General features: G+C 43.0%; 1 protein-coding gene and 1 long non-coding RNA gene across 2 annotated transcripts in view; one reads left to right on the top strand and one right to left on the bottom strand.

The window, feature by feature from the left end:
• Igf2r (insulin like growth factor 2 receptor) overlaps nt 1-1,807 on the top strand; it is a 113,614-nt gene extending 111,807 nt beyond the window's left edge. Inside the window, exon 48 of the mRNA XM_013148819.2 lies at nt 33-1,807. Coding sequence (XP_013004273.2) covers nt 33-449 — 417 coding nt within the window. The 3' untranslated portion in view covers nt 450-1,807. The remainder of the gene's footprint in view (nt 1-32) is intronic.
• LOC134472113 (uncharacterized) lies at nt 882-10,938 on the bottom strand. Its single transcript, XR_010041976.1, has 4 exons — nt 10,397-10,938; nt 10,085-10,229; nt 4,108-4,172; nt 882-2,585 (listed from the first exon to the last, which is right to left on the bottom strand). It is a non-coding gene; the product is annotated as an uncharacterized LOC134472113 (long non-coding RNA).
• Between the last annotated feature and the right edge of the window lie 2,667 nt (nt 10,939-13,605).

Below are 13,605 nucleotides of genomic sequence, written 5' to 3'. Positions count from 1 at the left end.
CTTATGTAGTTTGTGCTGTTGCTCTCTGGCAGGTGAATAAGGAGGAAGAAGCAGATGAAAATGAAACAGAGTGGCTGATGGAAGAGATCCAGATGCCACCTCCCCGACTGGTGAAGGAAGGACAGGAAAACGGCCACATTACCACCAAGTCTGTGAAAGCAGAGGCCCTCACATCCTTGCATGGGGATGACCAGGACAGTGAGGATGAGGTCCTGACTATCCCAGAGGTAAAAGTTCATTCGAGCAGAGGGGCCAGAGTGGACAACTCACACCCCGTGAGAAATCCACAGCAGCAAACCCACTGGGAGCGGGAGGACGATAAGGCGGGGCTGGTCCCAGGAGAGAAGACCCGGAAAGGGAAGCCCAGGCCTGGACAGCAGAAGACAGTGACCTCCACCAAGCTGGTGTCCTTCCATGATGACAGTGACGAGGACCTCTTACACATCTAATGCCATGGTGCCTACAGGAGAATGTGGAGCCATGGTACAGCCAAGCACCTCCAACCAAATAAGACTTCAACTTGATGATGCTTCTGTAATTTTGCCTTTAACAAAAACTGCTTCAAAAGGGAAAAGTTTTTGTGGTGGGGGAGAGGGTGAAGGAGGTTAGGTGCTGCTCCTTTGTGACTGTTTACAGTTTTTGTAAGAAGGCGTTGCTCACGTTGGCAAAAGGGCGGTACCTCATGCCCAGGGTTTGCCCTAAGTCCTCATTTACAGAGCTCCTGTGAGTGCCTGCCAGGTGCCAGGCCAGGTGCCTCACATCAGAGGGCTGTGTTTGAAAAATCCTTGCTGCTTTAACCCTCTAGGGTATTTGACCATTACATTTTAGCATCTTAATTCTCTCTCCCTATTTATTGACTCTGACAATTACTCAGGTTTGCGAAAAAGGAAAAAAAAAAAAAAAAAAAAAAAAACACAAAAAACCACAGTTTCCTTCTGCCAGCAGAATGCAGTGCACCAGCTGGTGAGGAAGGGAAACTGTTGGTTTGCTGGGGTGGTTTTTCGTGGCGTTTTGAACTGGTCATTAACATATCCCCTGAGTTTGAGGATTCCATTCTGTCTCTTCTCCTTTGCTTTCCATTTTTAAGGGCACCGCACATACATGCACAGGATCACTGAGTGCCTAGGTTTGGGAGGCTCTGTCTGTGCTATGCCTTTTGTTAATGACAGCTGCAGCTCTTTGCATGACATCTTCAGGCATAGATGTACAGAGCACATTTGCCAGTATTGCTTTGCCAGCTGGTAAACTCAGACGGCCCACCCAAAGATTGATAATGTTTTGTGTATGTGACATGGAATTGAGATGTCTGAGAAAATCGCTGGTTTCTTGATTTGGGCTGTAGGTTTCATCTCTTCAGGTTCTCGTGATACCACCTTTACTGTGCTTATTTTTTTAAGAAAAAAAAAAGTGTTTATCAAACATTCAACCTATAAAGAAGCCTTAATTTGCACAGAGTATGACTTTCCAAGCTGGCAGGAAGCTTGATGGGCCCCAATCTCATTGTAGCTGGTTGTGGGCTCCCTCAAGGGCAGGAAGGAGGACCTGGCCTATATCCTCCGCTGGCTGTCAACTCCTTTCTTGAAATATTTCATGAATGACTCTTCTCACATTGCAGAGTTGTACATAGACAGTGGTATTCATATGGGAAAAGCAAACCACCCTACAGAATCTCTTGGTTTGTGCCCCGTTTGGCTGGCTTATTTGATTTCAACATGAGTATATTTTTTAAAATTGATTGTTCTCTTCATTTTTTTTCCAATCTAATGTAATATAAAGTATTCAATTTCAATAAAAGATAAATTATTAATTGAGTGTGTTTTTCCCCCCTGTATAGTGAAAACTTACAAGGACACCTGCTTTTCTGTTAAGTTTGAATTTGGTGGAGGTTTTTTGTCTGAGACAGGGTCTTGCTTTGCAGTTCAGGCTGGCCTTGAACTCACTTCATAGCTTAGGCTGGCCTCAGACTCACAGGGACTCCTTCTGCTTCGGTCTCGTGAGTGCTGGAATCACAAGCCTACACCACCACACCTTGCCTGGATTTGTTTTTTAACTCAAGTAGCTACTTGATCCTGGATGAAGCAGGACTTCAGTCTTTCTCTGGAGTCTTCCCAGTTACACATTAACTCCATCTACACCTTCCTCCTTAATCTAGACCTAATGTTGTTACTTGGAATTTCTAAGTAGACCGGTTGGTTCCTATTTCCCAAACAGCAGCTGTAGAGATTAGATTCTAGGCTACAGTAAAGCATCTTGTATGTTTAACACGGGTTTTCTTCTGAGTAAGTTTATCAGTCTTTAGTCACAACTAGGAATTAAGAGCTACCTATATGTCTGTGTGAAGCCAGGAAGTTACTATAGTTGTCTTCCCCCATCAACAGTTTTATTTTTTGCAGCTTGTTACATGTGGTCAGTTTCAGTCCAAAAATACCACGTGAAAAATTCCAGAAAGGAAGTCGTAAGTTTTAAATTATGCACCATTGTGAGTAGATGAAACTGTTTATGTCCCACTTGTATGTGAATTGTCCTTTTGTTCAAGCTCACCACTGAGGAGTGAAGGTGGCAATTCAGATATGCCAATGCGCAACCTGTTGGAGAAATGGTAGAAGTTCTTGACTAAGGGGAAAAAGGGAAAACACACACACACACACACACACACACCCCTCCCCAAATTGCTAATGGTTAAATTATCTCTTACTGAGACTTTTATAAATAAACTTTATTAAAGCAGTGTATGTGTAGGAAAGCAGCATATATAAGCTTTGCCCCCACTTTCAGGTGTCTGTCGACTGGTGGTCTTGGGATATGTGCCCTGTGGGCTGTGGCATTGTTGCACAGTTAAAATCATAATTAGATTTTGCTTTCTTCTCTCCATCTCATTTTTAAACTGTAAATTGGCATCCTTCCTTAAAGGTGTTACAGCATCTCTCCTGAGATGGGTGAGGGCTTACAGAGGTCTATATTGTAGCCAGGGTCACTGGTCCTCAGGCATACGGAGGAAGGTGGTTCTCTAAGCCATTCCCACTTCCAAAGATATTAGGAAGCCCTCAATAAAGAGAGGCATTTGCAAGGATCTGTTGTGCCTTGGTAAACTTGGCAGGGAAGTATGTATTCTGGAAAGCAAAGGGGCAATGGTTGTGAGCATATATGACTCAGGTACTGGAGTTGAAGCCAGAGCCTGTGTACTAAACATCCCCAGCCTGTTGTACTTAAAGTTTGTAAGTATCTCAGACTAGGTTTGAACTTGCAGTCCTCTTGCTTCATCTTTCAGAGTGTTTATAGGGATTCTGGGCATGTGTTGTCATATTCAGGTTATTTGCTTTGCCTCAGTGTGTAGTCAGTCTGGCTTTGAACTTACCCTTGTGGCTGAGGCTGGCCTTGACCTCACTGTGATCCTCCTGAATGCTGGGATTATAGGAGTGAGCTACCAGGACTGGCTTATTTGACTCTTGCTAAGAATCTGCATGGTCTCTACTGCAAGCCTGTGGGGTGGAGGGGAAGCATCCATCCTCTTCCCACTATTGTTACAGGAAAACCTACCTTCACAGACAGGAAGTAGGAATGACAGTATGCCAGTGAAATTATTTTACTGATAAAAGTATCAACTTTTTTTTAAGCAGTGGCAAAGTTTATTTGAAAAAGTACAAGGTAAGTGATTGAGAAATCAGCTACAGAGCAAGCTTGGGCCAAGTAAAAGGAAAAAGCAAGATAAGAGTGTGCCCTGGGGAAAGCAGGATGGGCTATCACGAGGAAAGCCACAATAGCATGCTCCTCTTGGCATCTGTCTTTTTATACTGTCTAAATCTTGAGGAAACCCATGAGAACATCTACATATGGATTCTGAGAGGCTATGTTGGGAACCCCCACCTCAGATCTAGGCAATCCTGTTGAAACCTTGCTTGAGTTCTTATGAGAAGTTCATGTTCAAGGCTTTGGGGACTGTCCTGTGTGTGTGTGTGACCTTGTAATTAACAGGCCATGCCTACTTCCCCAGTCAGCTTTGTCTCTCTGATCTGTGTCATTTCCTCTAGAGACATAAATCTCCATAATTCTTTTGGGATGTCTTGTCTTCTATAAGTTCTCAAAGCTAGAAGGGACCGTGCATCTTACCTATTGGGGATTGTGTGCTGTCCAACTACTTTGGGATGCTGTAGCTCCATCAAAGAAGGAAAAACCTATCAAAAAATGAGAGATGAGTTACTGACATTCACCTTCACTATTAGCCTAAATATGAGGAACAGATCAGATTTCCACACTTCTTGTAGTAGCATTGGAGTCTTGCATTTTGAAGAGAAATCACAAGTCTTCTAGAGGCTCACAGGAGTAGCTCTCTTTGTGATCTTGTTCTTTAGACAAAGAGCGACTCTGTGTTCTAGATGAATCCAATTAGCTCTACCACGTTTACCGCAGGGGGTGTGGCAAGGATTACTGGAAGCAGCCTTGCCATTTTGGCTTTAATCGGTTAGTAGGTGTCCCCTGTCTCCAAGTTTTTATGAGTACTTGGTCTCTAGGGCAGAAAATAGGTGGTCAGCCTGGGCCGGGGACTGGGAAGACTCTTCCCATCAGAGGATAGAAATGGCCTCCCATATAACATCTCAGACGGGTTCACTCAGCCCAGTTTGGGGCATGTTACAAACCCCCTTGAGTGTTATTGGCAGCCATGAGAGCAGGACTCACATCGCTGACAAAGTTTTGCCAGAACTTGGTTCAGTGTCTGACTGGCTCTTTACCTTTCTAGAACGAGGGCCATACCCCACATGGCATTTTTGTAGCCCATCACTCTGCCCTTTGAGGAAGGAACAGAATGATTCCTCAGGAATTGAGAACAAGGCTGGGCCTTGGGATGTAGGGTTGTCTTTTCTGCTTCCCTATCAGCCTTTTGATTTCCCAAGGAGACTTTAGGCCTGTCTCTTTGGTGCTCTTTACAGTGCATTCGCTGCAACCTGCTTGGGAAGATGGACTGCCTCTAGGAGGTGTGTAATTTCCTGTTGTGCTCTATACATGGTTTACAAGGCTCTTTGCATCAATGAACCACACTTCCTCAGAGTTTTGGAGGGGTGGATCACTGATGTCCTGCCTGCTTCCATAGGTCTGGGAGATCACTTGTTCATAAGAATGACTAACTTCAGGGCCTGCAAAAAAAGCAGGGTTAATAGTAGTTGTACAAGTTTTTATAATAACCTCAGGGATGTCTTAGCATTTCTGGACACTTAACTGTTCATTTGTTAACCACAAGTAACTTTGTTTGCAGAATAGCTCTGACCTGATGGCAAGTCAGGACTTCTGGTCTGTGTCCCAAAGTTAATTTTGCAGCTTCCTCTGTAGTGCAGCTGCAAAGAACCTCTGATTAGGGGTCCCTTTGGCCCCAACTATGGCTATAGATCCAGAAGAGAATTTTCTAGAGTAGTAAGTTTAAAAAGTGAAGTAATTAAATTGGCTCATCCGTGACATCTAAGTTTACCTTGGGTTCCTTGGAGAGGATGATGAGGTCTGTGAAACAGGGGTATTGCAAGTTCCCCTGAACCTCTTTAGTTGTCAGAGTAAGAAACGAGGGTTTTGGCTGGCCTGGCCTCTTTCTGGGAGGAGGGGCAGTGAAACCTCCTATGCCATGAGTCAAGTACATTGGTTGTCTCACAAATCAGGGGCCAGGCAGAAGCTTGGTGAAGGTGTGTGCCCAGTGTATGGTCTTGAATCAAGAATTTCAGTTGTCCTGGGGTTTTTCCCTAGATGACATGGTGGGCTTACAGTATTGCCAATTGGGACTGTTTTGTTCCTCCTCTGGGTTTGATTGTTGTAAACAGAAAAGATTGTGTCCAGCAGTTGGGCCGTAAATGTCTGTGGGACCATCTGAAGTGTTTGCGTCTTATACTAACTGTGGAGCTGATTGACAAATGAAATGCTGCTCTTCCCCCCATCTATATTGGTATATTTACAAAACACTTTACTGCTTTACCTCCATGGTAATAGCAACTAGCATGTCAGAAATCATTCTTATTCCCCCATTAGTGTTATAGATCCAGTTTGGTTCTGTTGAAGGGGGAATAATCTTTCCAGGATGGTCTTTTACCCTTTTTAAAGCACTTATTCACTTGCATAGGCCCAAGCCTCTTGTACATCTGTAACTGAACAAAGGACCTGCACTTGAGTATTCTTTTCTACCCCTGGGACCTCTCTTAGGAGCAGGATAACGTGAGAATTAGAGTAATAAGTAGCACCACTCCAGGCTCAACTTGGGGGCTTAAAGTTAGCTGAGGAATGCTGGGTTTGGGGGGGTGGAGCAGGGCATGAGGCTCTAATGGGGTTCCTGAGCCACTTGGAGTGGATGAACTTGGTTTATTAGTCTAGGAACTAGAGGAAGGGGTCAAAGAGACCCCATCTAACAGGTCAGGGAGACTCACATGCCCCTGAGAGTAAAGTGTGGGTGTCTCAGGACAGGGTTATCTGGAATGTCTTCCTCCTCCTCGCTGGCCTCTGTAAATACCATAGTTCTATGACAGCCTGCTCGAGAAAGTTACCCACAGGAAACTGAGATTTGAGAAAGAAGTGAGATTTATTTCAAAAGCTGCAGTGGTCGGTCAGCTCAGGCCATTGGAACTGCTGGCTGGCCACGATTCCTTTGTTCTTTTTCCGTTTATACTTCTGTATGAGTTCACAGGGTCAGGCGGTTACTAAGGATACTACCTTTTTGCAGCTCTATCATTACTTGAATGTTAACAAGACCTTCTTACACATCTGGTTAACTGACACACAGAATGTGGGCACCAGACAGTTTGGTCACCTTGAGATAAACCCACTTCTTCACATTTTCAGCTTATGGCCAATTAGGGGGAGCGAGGCCTTTTAGGAGGTGGCCAAAGTTCATTTGTTTAATGTCTGTTTAGCTAAGCATCTAGACTATATAGGCCTGAGGTTTTCAAGACTAGGGTTTGGGAATTTTAAAGAGAAAAGGCAAAGAGAAGAAATGGTGGGGGTCAAAAATGCCCTCACATTCCTCCCTTGAGGACATATTTTTTTCTTAGGATATATATAGTCCTTCCTAAGATAGTGATTTAGAGTTGGGCTGATTATTAACAAAGTCAGCCAGTACTATCATGTATACCTGATTTATATTGTTTTGTTTTGAACCCTATCTTTTACCCAATCGGGCACAGTCTAAAATTGAGGACAGATATAATGATTAGTGGTCTTCTGATTCCTGCAAGAATGGAGGCTAGTCTTGGGTTCCATTTGAGCAATTTCTCATACCATCCTTGAGTGTCATAATTCAATTTTTTATTGGTCTTATTTGTCTGGAATTACAATGATCACTCTAAATTGTTTGCATAGGAACATTTTTTTCTAGTGTGATGCAAAGTTCCCCTTAATTTCATGAAAAGTAGGGTAGATCTTCTCTTGTTTTGTAGAACTACTTTTGCCAAAGAGTTCACCTGATCATGCAGCTGTTTAACTGCTTGCTGCATTCCCATTGTGCTCTGTTTTATGTTGTGGATTATTTGGTGAAATTTCTGGAGACCTATATCTCACCCTGGCCAGTACTGACAAAGTGACAGCACTCTAGTGTCATGTTTGATGGTTTACAAACAGACGACAGATGTAGGGTCTCAGGTCCCTCTTTTTTAGACAAATCCTCCCTTTCATTTTCACAGGGTGCATTGTACATTTTGGATCCCACTAACTCTTTTAGTTTTTAGATTAGAGAGGCAGCGTGCTATTTACCGAAGTGGTTCTGAACCTTTTTACCCCTGAGCTTGGTCTCAAGTTGTATCCATTTACCTACAAGAGCCTCAAGGTTTTCCTTCCTTATAGCCGAGTAGTTCTCCATTGTACAAAAGTGTCATGTCTTTCCAGCCAATCTGCAGCTGAAGGGAGAGCTACCCCCACTTTTTTCTGGTTCCCAGTCACTTAGAGCATTATTTTCTCATCTTTGACTTTAAGTCCATAAAACCTCTTTCAGGTTAAATATATTTCTTATATAGAGCATCTTGATGTATGCTATCTCCTGATCTACTCTGCCTGTGTTTCTTTTTATTAGTGTATCGAGACCATCCATGTTAGTGGCTATGGCCAGCCTTCTCTGCCTCATCTCTGCTGTGCTGTTTTTCTGCCATTGGTTGTCTACCTTTCCCCTTCATTCCACTGTCTGCCCTGTTCAGTGAGCTCCCTCTGCCACTATTCCTGAAATCCTGGTGTTTTTTTTTTTTGTTTGTTTTTCTCTCTAGAAAGTCCTTCAGTATGTTTTGTAGGGTTGCTTTGGTGGTCATGAACTCTCACAGTTCCTCTTTGTCATGGAAGCATCTTGTCTCTCCATTAATTTTGAGATACAGTTTTTCAGGGTACATCAATCTGGGTTGGAGGTTATTTTCTTTCAGGGCTTGGAATACTTCACTCCAAGCTCTTCTTGATTTGATTCAAGAAATCTGTTGTGATTCTGATGGGTTTTCCTATATAGGTGATCTGTTTCTTTTCTCCTGACAGCTTTTAATATTCTGTTCTTGTGTTGAATTTCTTGGATCTTGATTATTATATGTCTGGTTGTAGATCTATTTTGGTGATAGCTGGCTGGAGTTCTGTATGCCCATATATCTGAATATCATTTCCTTTTCCTATGCTTGGGAAGTTTTCTTTAATTATTTCTGTAAATAACCTTTGTATTTCATTTATATTTACCTCTGCTTCTTCACTCACATTTTTTATTTTTAAGAGTTATAGATACTCTTGTCATTTTCTAGCCTTTTTATTGTTACTTCCTTGTTATTTTTAAGAGGTCTTGTCCTTTCGTGATCACATGTTGCAAACCTGTCTTCAAGGTTTGATAGTCTTTAGTTTCTTTCAAGTAGTTTTGCCAGCTTTCAATCGAGTTTTTAATTTCCTGATAATATCTTTGAATCTGTTTCATGTATTCTAGATTTTTTTTATATTCTTCATCAAAGGTTTCTCTCCTTTTTCTATGCTCCTCCATTCTTCCATCTGTCATCTTGAAAGATGCTTAGCATTTCTTTTATTATTTTTCTTATATCTTCCTTGTATTAGTATTTCTGTTTTGAGTTCTTTCATAATGTCATGCAGGTATTTATTTATGTCACATGCTGCTGCTTCTCAAACTGCAGGTGTGCAACCCCTGATCTCTTCTGTGTTTACCTCTCCCGGGACAGTACTATTTGGGTTGGAGGCTGGAGACTTCTTTTGTTTGTTCCTCTTGTTATGTTTCTGGTTTCCTCTAGACAAGTGGATAGTGGGGGTCCCTGGCACTCCCTGTATTGGTTGCAATTACTCTGAAGCCCGCTGACTAGGGATTGCTACTCTCCCCAGTCTGCTGGTGACGACTGAAGTACAAGCCAGGTTGGGGTAGGGTGGGGTAGGGTGGCCCCTCCTTTCTGAGCTGGTCAACCACTGGGAGTCTTCACTATGTTAGTGTGTGCTGCGAGGTCAGGGCCGGGTAGGGATAGCTTCAGGGAGACCTCGTCCTTGGCTATTGGATCGTGCACAGGGGCAGGACTCAGTCCAAGCAATTCTCAGCAATCTGCTCTGCACTAAAAGTGGCTGACTAAAGCCGCTGCAGTTCTGGTTTTGTGCTTATCCTGCCCAACTCTTAAAATGTCTCCCGGCCAAATCACCCATTCCTGCGGGAGGACTGATTGCTCCACACTCATTGCGAGCCTGTGCAGATCTCTGACCTGGTGCTGTTCTCCACTCCACCTCTCTCCTCCATGACTGCCTCCTCCCACTGAGGCCCTCAGGCTCACCCTCAATTTCACGGCAACCACACATCTTTGGATTCCAGGGGCATTTCCTATACAGTGGGACTGGCTCTGGTGAAAGTGTGTTTGGCTACAGCCTTCCATCCACGTTTTTTTTTTTTTTTCCCTTCCCTTCCCTTCCCTTCCCTTCCCTTCCCTTCTCCCTTCTCCCTTCTCCCTTCTCCCTTCTCCCTTCTCCCTTCTCCCTTCTCCCTTCCCTTCCCTTCCCTTCCCTTCTTCCTCCCTCTCTTCCTCCCTCCCTCTCTCTCTCTCTTTCTCTTTGTCTTTTCTTTTTCCCTTCCCTCCCTTCCCCTTAGTTTCTTCCTGGATCAAGAGGATCCATCTCCTACCTGGTCTTCTTCAGGATGTTTTATTCCAGCATCTGAGCTGTTTCTCTCAGAGAGGCTCTTTACTTTGCTGCTTATTGATCCACTATCTTCCCAGCTCAGGAAAATCATTTTAAACAGTTGACAGTGCTTAGATGAGTGACTACAACTAGATAGAAAAGAACAAAAATAACTCTCTCTGGAATCCAGCAGTCCTCTGGGGACACAGTCCAGAGAGCAACAGCAAACAACAAGAGTAATGGGAGAAAAAGGGCCAAGAATTCAGTGTGATAGCAGTACACTGAGGCTACCCATAGTCTGGTGTACAATGCTCACCCAGTCTTCAGCCATGAGTTGACTCATCAGGTTCTGGGGTGAAGAGAACAGGACTTTGGGTGCATTGTCTCCTCAGTGTGGTCTTTATGAGAGCTGTTTTGTCAGAGTAGGCCTTCTAGTCTTTGTTGGGATGGGACCTCATCCTTGTGCCATAGTCTGAGAGCATCATGGTAGACAGGGCTTGGGGAGAGGTGAGGTCCCAGGTGGTGATGGTGAGTCAGTAGGTGTCTGCTCTTCAGATGTCCACTTCTTAACTCTGAAGTAATGGATCCACAGGATTTAATCAGTGAGTTTTAAAACAGTGGGTGTGGTCAAATAAAATTTTATAGGTGCCCTTTCACTGTGATTGGAGGGGCACTTCTTTCCAGGAATTGACTAGGGCTTTATCTCCTGGATTGAAGGAATGAACAGATGAATGAAGCAGAGCCAGACAGCACTGTAATACAGTCTTTTGGAAGTCTTTTAGTCTAATTTAGTACCTTAATCTGTCAGTGGAGGTCCAAAACCTCAACTTTTTGTAGTTCTTCCAATGCTGGTAGTTTAGGCCTCTCAAAAACTACTTTAAAAGAAGTCAGTCTAGGGGCTGGGGATTTAGCTCAGCAGCATAAGCGCCTGCCTTGCAAGCTCATGGTTGTGAGTTCAATCCCCCCCAAAAAAGGAGTCAGTCTATCCTAGTATGGAGTGCACTGTGATCAAGGAGTGCAGTGGGAAGCACCATGACCCAACTGGCTCCAGCCTCAGGTCATAGCTTTTCCAAGGTATTTTTAGAGTTCAGTTTGTCTCTCTACTCAACCCAGACTCTGAAGTTGGTAGGCCATATGGAGCTTCCACTGATGTCCTAGGGCCTCTGATTAGCCCTGGACAACTCTACCCACAAGAATGGGTCTATTATCTGAATTGACAATTATGGGTAGCCTGTACCAGGAAATAATCAACTCCATCAGGGCCCTAACTACTTTCTTAGATATTTTAGTCCTAGTAGGGAGACCCTCCACCCAGCCAGAGTAGGTGCAGATGAGTACTGATGAATACTTTTTATTTTTTGTGGTAGGTTAATTTCTATAAAGTCTGTCTCAGTATCCTCAAAAGGTAGAGTCCCTTGCCTCCGGACACCTGGTGGTTGCTGGGGTGGGAAGAGTGGGTTATTGCTGGCACAGATTACACATTTGCAGCCACTGAGGTATATGAGGTCCATAATCCTGGCCACAGAAGTAGCAACTGAACTAAGTTGTCATGGCTGTTTTCCCTCTTGAAATGGGTGCAGCCATGCAAGTCCTGAATCACAAGAGTCCTAAGGTTTTAGGAAGGAACACCTTGCCTTCAAATACTTGCCATCCATTCTTTTTCTCTCTCGGATGCCCAGGTGAGTGCAATTAATTCAGCTCACTGTGTTGATGTTCCAGGAGGCAAAGGCTCTGACCAGATAGTGTGGTCATCTTCGAGGACGGCTGCTCTGAACCTCCAAACCCCGTCAATCACCATGTTGCCGAATAAGGTCAGGTCAAGTCCTAGAGGGGTACATCTTGTAGGTCTGGCCAAGCTGAGTACATCATCTTGATGACTTTTGTGCAATTATGTTTAGCCCCAGAGAAGTAGGCAAAAGAGAAGCAGGGTTAATGGCTTGAATGGTTCTAATAGTGAGTCTAGGATCTCTTAACAAGGTCCCCTGCTATTGGTCTAATCTAGTTCCTGTAGGCCACTTAATCATCAGGCCACCTCAGCAAAGTCTCTACCATGTGTGGTGCAAACACGTTTAAATTATGTCCCCGAGTCAATTTGTCTGCTTTCTTTACCAGTAATGGTGTGGTGGCAATGAAATGTAGCAGGAGTACCATCCCACTGACACTGGGTCTAGCTTTTTAGACAAACTTGCCACAGGCTTCTATCAAGGTCCCAAAATCTGTGTTAGGACACCCTGAGCAAGTGAGCCAGCATGACAAGTTTCTGCTAGAGATTGAGAGCACACATCTTCCCCTCTAGAGCCAGGAAGCAATGCACAGTGTAAGGACCAGAGCTCCCACAAAGCGAACCACAGCCACTGTCACCAACAAAGTCCTGCTCTCCTCTGATGATAATGGCTGAACTCATTTGGGGAAGCCAGCATGACAAGCTCCTCCAGGAGAACCCATGGCTTGAAACAGCAACATTTAGGAGAACCCACAACACCTAGTTGTTCTTGGCCACATCTCTACTTATGCTGGCAACTTTCCTCAGGTGTGATATCTACACTCAGCACTATGCTGATTTAATTCAGTGGTGCTGAATTGACCACCAGTTTTAATCCATAATACATGGCAATGTTCATATATCCTTCTACTGGCAGACATTTTAGAGAATCTTAAAAGGAGTTTTCAGCTGAATGGAATTCATGAGTTTAACAAATGGCTAAATTCTTTCAAATATCAATTAGTATAGTCTGTGGAACCCATAAGTTCATAAGATTTAAAGGATTCTTTCAAACTTTAGTATAAGCCAGGAGTGATAACCTATCATAAAATAGGATGGATTTTTAAATATAACTGATTAATCTTTACAAGTCACATAGAGAAATAGATTGTTCAGTCATGATCACTGATGGAAAAATTTGATTGTGTGCCAATGGTTTTTAAAAATAATGAGCTAATAACAATATGATTTAAAAATTCCCACCAATAATATAATTGGCAAATATATTGTAAAAGATAGCTTATGCTCAGGGATAGAAAAACACTACTAGGTAGATTTCCATTAATAAGTCACAGTTTTAAACAGGAACATAGTAAATACTCCAAGGTTCAAGGTACCATATTTAGAAAGTATTTTTTTAAAAAAAAAGACAAAATAAGAGTACCACAATTTTTAATACTGATGAGGCAAAGTACATTCCTCTTCGTCAATGTGGCAACTTGTTTTGACTGCTTATTTACAGCTATGATTTTTGGACAAAAGTGAATTAAGAAAAACTAAGATTTAAACCAAATTCCATTTGGCTGGCAAGCAATAAGGAAACAGTGAAAAAAAAAATAAACATTTCCAAGAAAGCATTATTTCTGATCATTTAACTGATCATAAAGTAGATACCATGGAGTATCTAAGTTAGATCTCAACCTAACACTATCAGGAATGTGTCTTTATGATGTCTTTATTTTGATATGAAGTGGCAGGTGAGATCAAGTGATTTTTCTGTATGCTTTTTTGTATATCTTTTTGCTTTATACTTTTTCTTCTTG

Source organism: Cavia porcellus, unplaced genomic scaffold (genome assembly GCF_034190915.1).
Source record: "Cavia porcellus strain 051 isolate PalLab524CR breed Dunkin Hartley unplaced genomic scaffold, mCavPor4.1 scaffold_22, whole genome shotgun sequence".
Taxonomy (NCBI): domain Eukaryota; kingdom Metazoa; phylum Chordata; class Mammalia; order Rodentia; family Caviidae; genus Cavia; species Cavia porcellus.
Note: the sequence above shows the minus strand (reverse complement) of the source record. Positions and strands in the feature narration are given on the sequence as shown.